Below are 8,211 nucleotides of genomic sequence, written 5' to 3'. Positions count from 1 at the left end.
CCATGCCCATGCAGGAAGACATGCCTTCAAATCACCCCTATGCTGTCTCAAACCTCTGTGCTGGGTCATTTGGTTTTGGTTGGGGTTTTTTTGTGTGTAGTTTTTTTTTTTTTTAATTTATTTATTTGTTTTAAAACAGAACCCAGGACTTGACATGAGACCATCATATCTGGGCAATTCCAGTCACTCCATCCTGAATATTGTAATCTCTGACAAGAGATGCTGCCACCATGTTCATGAAACTATAGGAGATCCTTGATGCTGGGACTCAGCTTTTCTACTCAATTATTTTCCTTTGAGGCCTAGAAATCAGACATTAACTTGTGGAAATCCAGGGTGAATGCCTCATAAGGGTAGCAAGTTACATTAGTGTTGCTGAACTTACTAGATACCAAACTACTAGAATCACTACCTCCTGCAGCAGCATCCAAGTCCATAATTCAGTACAGACTTCTGTAACAAAATAGCTTTCTGCAGTTTTCCACAGGTATGCCAATAACATAAAAGTATCCCACAAATTGCAATAATCCAGTGTTGTAGAACAGATGCCCGCTGATGTCCCCCTACCTCAAATCAAGCTGAATTATTTGTTGGAATAAATACTTAAACATAAATGTCGCTGATTGTGCCCACACCTGAAATTCCAAATTCAAGTTGTCCACATAGAAAACAAGATCACGTGCCGTAACGTTGCTCCACCACTGCTGGGTAACTTCAAAGATTGTTTTAAAAGAAGGCATCACGGATTTACACAAAGTCATTTCCAAACAACAGACTTGGGTTGTCTTTGAATCTGCTCCTCCTTAGTACTTTTCACTTTTCTATTGTTAGAAACCTTTTTTAAAACAGACTGTGGATCAGGTTTCATTAGTAAGAAAGAATTTCAGCAGCTGTGGGAACAGATGAATTAAAAGTCAGAGCCTGCCATTGGGAATTTTAAAAGGCAAGTAACTCCTGCAAGCTCGGGCTCTTATTAATAATTAATTGTGTCTGCATTTAACTGCAGACACAAGGTGGCAGAAACACTGTGCAGCTTTTATTCACCCGCCGCCGCGACAAGTGTCCTCCGCGGAGTGAACCCGGCTGTTAACGAAGGTGCTTTTGTCCCGGGGGTATTCACCCGTTTTCCTCCCGGCGCACAGCGGCGGGAACCGTGCGGCGCCGCCCCCGCCGCGAGGGGCGGCCGTTACCTGCTCCCGCCGCCGCCTCGCGCTCACCTGTCGCCCCGCACCCTGAGGGGAAGGGAGCACCCCCACCCCTCCCCCTCCGCCAGCCCTCCCAAGCGGCGACACGGAGACAGCCCCGCTCTAATTCTGCCCCCGGGAGCCAGGATTTAAGGCGAGAGCGGGGAGCGGCGCTACGCTCCCTCCCGGTGCGCGCCTCCGCCGCGGGCAAGCAGCACCGCCCTCCCCCCGACACTGGGGGCTGCGGGCGCTCCGCGCTCCCCCTCCCTCCCCGTTCCCCCACGGCCAGGGCTCAACCCGCCACTTCCCCTGCGCCTTCTCAACAACCTGTTGAGGGGCCGAGGGGGCGGTAAGCGGAGGCTGTCCCCCTTGTAGATTGCAAGATTGGCAAATGGCTCTGTCCAATCGCGCCAGACGGCCTCGCCCCCCGCGGCTGCCTATTGGCCCCTCGGAGAGGCGAGGCGGGGCTTTGCAGTTTGTGGGGGTCCCCTCTGGAGCGCGGCGCGCTCCCCCTCAAAGCGCAGCGTGTGCGCGGGGCGAGGAGGTCCGGACGGGTGGCACCGGCGGCGGGAGCGCGGCCGCGACTCGGTCCCCTGCGGAGTGCAGACGCCACTGCTGGCGGCCCCCGGCGCTTCGCTCCGCTTCGCCGGCCAGGACGATGAAGGCTTTGCCCGCTGCGCCGCGGCGGCTCCTGGGCGGCTTGCTGCTGCTGCTGCTGACCGGCTGCGCCTGGGCGGGGGCGCCGGATCCGCCGCCCGGCAGCGCCGCCGCCGCCTCCTCGCCGTGGTCGCCGGAGGCGGCCGCCGTGGTGGTGGCCAACCGCGGGCTGCGGGTGCCCCTGGGCCGCTCCGCCTGGCTGGACCCCGCGCGGGACCTGGTGCTACAGGTGCAGCCGGGTGACCGGTGCCACCTCACCGTGCTGGACGAGGACCCGCTGTGGCAGCGGCCGGGCCGCCTGAGCCCCAGGCGCTTCCCCTGCGACTTCGGGGCCCGCGAGGTGCAGTACTCCCACCTGGGCGGCCGCAGCCCCGCCCGGGACCGCGTCCGCCTGCAGCTGCGTTACGACTCGCCCAGCCGCTCCCTGGTGCTGCCCCTGGTGCTGGAGGTGGAGGTGCTCTTCACCCAGCTGGAGATCGTCACCCGCAACCTGCCCCTCACCGTCGAGCGCCTGCGGGGCACCAGCAACCCGCTGGACGCCCGCAGCCTGGAGTTCGCCTTCGAGCCGGGCCGGCAGCGCTGTCGAGTGGGCCTGCTGCCGCCACTGGCCGGGCTGCCCCGGTACGGAGAGATCCTCAACTACCCCTCTATGGCAGCGGCGGCGGCGGGTGGGGAGGCGGCGGGGGGCGGCCCGCTGCCCGCTTCGATGTGGGACTGCGAGGAGTTCCTGCGCCTGGGGCTGCGCTACCGCCACACGGCAGCCGGCGGCTCCCCCAACCGTGACCTGGTGCCGCTGGTGGCGGAGCTGCGGGAGGCGGCGGACAGTGGGGCACTGCTGAAGCGGGAGTACTTCCAGGTGCTGGTGCGGATCCGGGGCGGGACTGAGAACGTCGCCCCCAAACCCAGCTTCATGGCCATGCTTATGATGGAGGTGGACCAGTTTGTCCTCACCGCCCTCACGCCTGACATGCTTGCGGCCGAGGATGCCGAGTCACCACCAGACTTGCTGCTCTTCAACATCACCTCACCCTTTGGCCCCGGCCAGGGGCATATGGTCAGCACAGATGACCGGACCTTGCCTGTCTCCTCCTTCAGCCAGCGGGACGTGAGGGAGCTGCGCATCGCCTATCAGCCGCCCACGGAGGACTCAGACCGGGAGCGGCTCTTTGAGCTAGAGCTGGAGGTGTTGGACCCCGAGGGTGCGGCCTCAGAGCCCTTTGCCTTTGTGATTGTGGTGAAGCCCATGAACACTCTCGCACCTGTGGTGACCCGCAACACTGGCCTCCTGCTCTATGAGGGGCAGTCACGGCCTCTTTCAGGCCCTGGTCCCAGCCCCAACCTGGTGATCAGTGATGAGGATGACCTTGAGGAGGTGCGGGTGAGTGTGGTGGCAGGGCTGAGGCATGGCCACCTCACTCTGCTGGAGGACACCCCGGTACCTGCTGCCCCTCGTAAACATTTCACAGTGGCTGAGTTGGCAGCAGGCCGGGTCATTTATCAGCATGATGGCAGCGAGTCTCCACTCAGTGACAACCTGGTGCTGCGGCTGGAAGATGGTGGCTCTCGTCACCGTGTTGAGTTCCTTTTCCCCATTACCCTGGTGCCCACTGATGACCAGCCCCCTCTACTGAATGCTAACACGGGGCTGGCCATGGCTGAGGGTGAAACAGTGCCCATCACCACCCAGGCTCTTAGCGCCACTGACATTGACTCGCAGGATGCCATCCTGCTCTTCACAGTGGAGTCTGGCCCCATTGCTGGGCAGCTCCTCCTCCGTCAAGCACAGCCACCTCCTGGCTGGGAAGAGGAGGAAGATGAGGGCTTTTCTTGGAGAAGGGTGCCAAGTTTAGGAGGGAGCTCCTTAATCTATGAAAAGCCAGTGAGAGAGTGGCTGCAGCAGGACATTGTGGAAGGGCGTCTCTATTACCACCACTTTGGCCCTCACAGCCCTGGCCCTGGGGTTGTGTTGGACCACTTTGTGTTTAGAGTCCAGGATGACAACGACCCACCCAACCGCTCCGGACCGCAGACATTTGTGATCCGGGTACATCCCATAGACAGATTAGCCCCAGAGCTGCATAGTGGCAGCAGCCTGCACTTAATAGTTGCAGAACAGCAGGTGACTCCACTGCGGAGGAAGCACTTGTGTTACACAGATCAGGATTCAGGGGACCGTGAACTCCGCTACACAATAACCCAGCCCCCCACTGACACTGATACTAACCACCCTCCAGATGCATATGGAGCCCGCCTTGGATCCCTCGTGCTGACCGAGGATCACTCTGTGGAAATTACCCACTTCACCCAAGCCCAGATCAATCATCACAAGATATCTTACCGTCCCCCCCAGGAAGAACTGGGAGTGGCTCCTCATTTGATTCAGTTTCAGTATCAAGTGCAAGATGCAGCTGGCAATGCAGCCGAAGGGACTTTCACTATCTACTTACAGCCTGTGGATAACCAACCTCCTGAAATCACTAATACTGGCTTCAGTTTGCCTGAGGGAGGCAGCCATGTCATTAGTACAACTGAGCTGGATGCCAGTGACACGGACACTGAGCTTGCCCATCTCAGATTTATCCTGACCCAGGCTCCTCGGTATGGCCAGTTGCAGCTTTCTGGGTACAGTTTAATTCCAGGAGGTGTCTTTGGCCTGGAGGATATTAGACAAGGGAAGGTGGTGTATGTGCACAGTGGAGCTGAGACCAACAGTGATACCTGCAGGCTTGATGTGAGTGATGGGGTTCATTTTGTGCCCATCACACTAAAAATGAACGTGCACCCAGTTGATGATGAGGTTCCTACGCTACGGTTGCCCCCAGGCACAGTTGGTTCCTACCTGGATGTGCTGGAGAATGGTGCTGCTGAAATCACTGCTAATGTCATTCAGGGCACGGATGAGGATACAGATGACTTAATGTTGACCTTCATTGTAGAGGATCCTCCTCAGCATGGGAACATCCTGGTCCAAGGGGTACCTGCAGAGAGATTTTCCCAGAGAGATCTGCTGGATGGTGCTGTGGTATATGCTCACACTGGTGGTGAAATAGGCCTTCTGCCCAAAGAAGATACCTTCAACCTTACCTTGTCTGACCTGTCTGAGGAGTGGAGCGTCAGGGGCAATGTTGTTCAAGGAGTTTCTGTCTTGGTGACCATTCTTCCTGTGGACAGTCAAGCCCCAGAGATTTTTGTGGGGGAGCAGTTTGTGGTAACAGAAGGTGACAAACGGGTCATTACTCCTGCTCACCTCAGGGCTGAAGATGTGGATACTCCTAATGATGATATACTCTGCACCATTGTTGCTCAGCCCACATCTGGGTATGTAGAGAACATCTCTCCAGCCCCAGGATCTGAAAAATCCAGAGCAGGTATAGCTATAAGTGCTTTTACCTTGAAAGACCTCCGTCAAGGGCATATTTTTTATGTCCAAAGTATACATAAGGGTGTAGAGCCTGTTGAAGACAGATTTGCTTTCCGCTGTTCTGATGGTATTAACTTTTCCCAAAGGCACTTTTTCCCCATTGTCATTATGCCCATCAATGATGAAGAGCCTGAAATCTTTATGCGAGAGTTTGTTGTGATGGAAGGCATGAGCCTGGTTATCGATACCCCTATCCTCAATGCAGCTGATGCGGACATCCCTGCTGATGAGTTAATGTTCACAATCACCAGACTTCCCAGGCATGGCCACATTGTGAACCAGCTGATCAATGGAACTGTCCTAGTGGAGAGCTTCACCTTGGATCAGATAACAGAGAGCTCCAACATCCTCTACGAACATGATGACTCTGAGACAAAGGAGGACAATTTTGAAGTGAAACTCACAGATGGGAAGCATACCGTTAGGAAAATGGTATTCATCATGGTTATTCCTGTAGATGATGAGACACCCAGAATGGCCATCAATGATGGTTTGGAGATTGAAATAGGGGAAACTAGAACTATTCATAACAGAATATTGAAGGCTACTGACCTAGATTCTGAAGACAAAACCTTGACATACATTATAAGATATGGGCCAGGACAAGGCCTCTTGCAGAGAATAAAGCCTTCAGGTGAAGTTGAGAATATTACCCTGGGGATGAACTTCACCCAAGATGAAGTGGACAGAAACTTAATTCGATATAAGCATTTTGGCCGAGAAGGAGTTCGTGATCTTATCAAGTTTGATGTGACAGATGGAATAAATCCTCTCATTGACCGCTACTTTTATGTGACAATAGGTAGCATTGATATTGTCTTCCCAGATGTAATCAGCAAAGGAGTTTCTTTGAAGGAAGGAGGGAAGGTGACTCTTACTACTGATTTGCTTAGCACCAGTGACCTGAATAGTCCAGATGAGAACTTAGTTTTCACTATTACCAGAGCACCTGTTCGTGGTCATCTTGAATGCACAGATCAGCCTGGGGTACCCATCTCCACTTTTACTCAGCTCCTATTAGCAGGCAATAAAGTCTATTATATTCACACTTCAGAAGATGAGGTGAAAATGGACAGCTTTGAGTTTGAGGTGACTGATGGCTATAACCCTGTATTCCGTACTTTCAGAATTTCTATCAGTGATGTGGACAATAAGAAACCTGTCGTCACAATCCATAACCTGGTGGTGAGTGAAAATGAATACAAACTGATAACTCCATTTGAACTGACTGCAGAAGACAGAGATACACCCGACACATTGCTAAAATTTATCATCACTCAATTACCCGTTCATGGTCAGATCACGTTCAATAATTCCAAACCAGTCACCACCTTCACTAAACAAGATCTAAATGAAAATCTTATCAGCTACAAACACGATGGCACAGAATCAGTTGAGGATAGCTTCTCTTTCACTGTTACAGATGGCACTCATACTGACTTCTATGTCTTCCCCAACACTGTGTTTGAAACAAGGAAACCTCAGACTATGAAGATTCGAATAATGGCTGTGGACAATAGTGTGCCTCAAATTGTAATAAATAAGGGTGCTCAGACTCTCCGTATTCTGGCCACAGGTCACATCGGGTTTCTGATTACCAACAAGGTGCTCAAAGTGGAAGACAGGGACAGTTTACACTTTACTCTCAAGTTCAGAATCACAGAGGGACCGCGCCATGGCTTCCTGATCCACCTGGGGAGAGGCAACCATAGCATCAGCCAGTTCACCCAAGGTATTACAATACTCCATGCTTTCTTTAGATCACTAGAAAGATTCTTGTTGATGCTAAACTCTATAATAATTGAGAGAAGAAGCTTTCCAGCTGTGAGCTTGTTTATAATGCCTTTATTATTTTTTAGTTCTGTTTATTATTTATTGCATCTGTGACAGCTTTAAACAGGAAAGGGGATCTACTGCATAAATACTGAATAAAGGAGCGTCTTCGCTTTGGAGAGGTTACAGTCCAAATAACTGTGATTTGGACTTTCTGTCAGTGATAGAAATTTGGATAACAGAATTGGGCTGCACGTGGTTCCATAGAGGCTGAGTGCCTTCTTTAAACGGTTTTATTTAGAAAATGCTACGGGAGTGGCCAAGCTATTATTAACTAATGGTCATGCCATGGCTAGGGTATCAGTTGCTATACAGTCTGAGTGCACTTAACTGTAAAAGCAAAATCATTTCACAAACATGAGGAAATAAGATATTATGAGTGCATTTGTTGCCTTAATTACAAATCTTAACCACAAAGTGTTTGTGGTAAATTAAAAGGTAATGGAAATGTTTTAAAATTATGTCAGTGTTACTTACTTTTTACATGGAACTAAAATACTAGGTGGTATAAATAGGATGAAAAGCACGTGTGCTGCATGTTTGGAAATAAAGCCTCAACACAAGGCCGTGAAGTAACTTTAATTGAAAGGGAGCATTAGCTGTTCTCCAGAGAATTCTCCATGTTATTTGACAATGAGTTAATAGCTGGTTAATTAAAAATGAAATGAGGTTTGTTGGAGGCTTCTGCAGCTGTGGAGTGAGCAGACGGTACAGCTGCATGGAGTCTCAAAATTAAAGGGGCCCAGGCAGGCGGGGCTGTGTAGATGGTAAGGCTAGAGATGGATGCTTGTAGTTGTCTGTATTTCATTTCGCAGAGCCTGTACCGGTATGTATCTCATCTTACACTCTTGGTTGTAGTGATGTTCTTGTCAGATATTCCAAATCTTGCAAACAGGCCTGGTGAACTTTGGAATGGCTGGAGTGCCCTAAGTTTTGCAGTGTTTATGCGAAAAAAGAGGATGAGGAGGGACCAGACCACATCTAAGCTTTGAGAACTACCACATCTCCTTAAATGTAAGGTTTTTTGACCTAGGAGTGAAAGTCATGGATGAAAGGGCACTGTCTTTTCCTTTCCTTTTTCCTCAGATGCCCTTTCCTCTGTAGCTGCTTTGGGTA

General features: G+C 51.7%; 1 protein-coding gene across 1 annotated transcript in view; it reads left to right on the top strand.

The window, feature by feature from the left end:
- Positions 1-1,842: 1,842 nt before the first annotated feature.
- Positions 1,843-8,211, top strand: part of FREM2 (FRAS1 related extracellular matrix 2) — a 136,549-nt gene continuing 130,180 nt past the window's right edge. Inside the window, exon 1 of the mRNA XM_086742026.1 lies at positions 1,843-6,994. Coding sequence (XP_086598152.1) covers positions 1,843-6,994 — 5,152 coding nt within the window. The remainder of the gene's footprint in view (positions 6,995-8,211) is intronic.

The sequence above is a fragment of the Chlamydotis macqueenii genome, chromosome 1 (genome assembly GCF_036417535.1).
Source record: "Chlamydotis macqueenii isolate bChlMac1 chromosome 1, bChlMac1.mat, whole genome shotgun sequence".
NCBI classification, from domain to species: domain Eukaryota; kingdom Metazoa; phylum Chordata; class Aves; order Otidiformes; family Otididae; genus Chlamydotis; species Chlamydotis macqueenii.
Note: the sequence above shows the minus strand (reverse complement) of the source record. Positions and strands in the feature narration are given on the sequence as shown.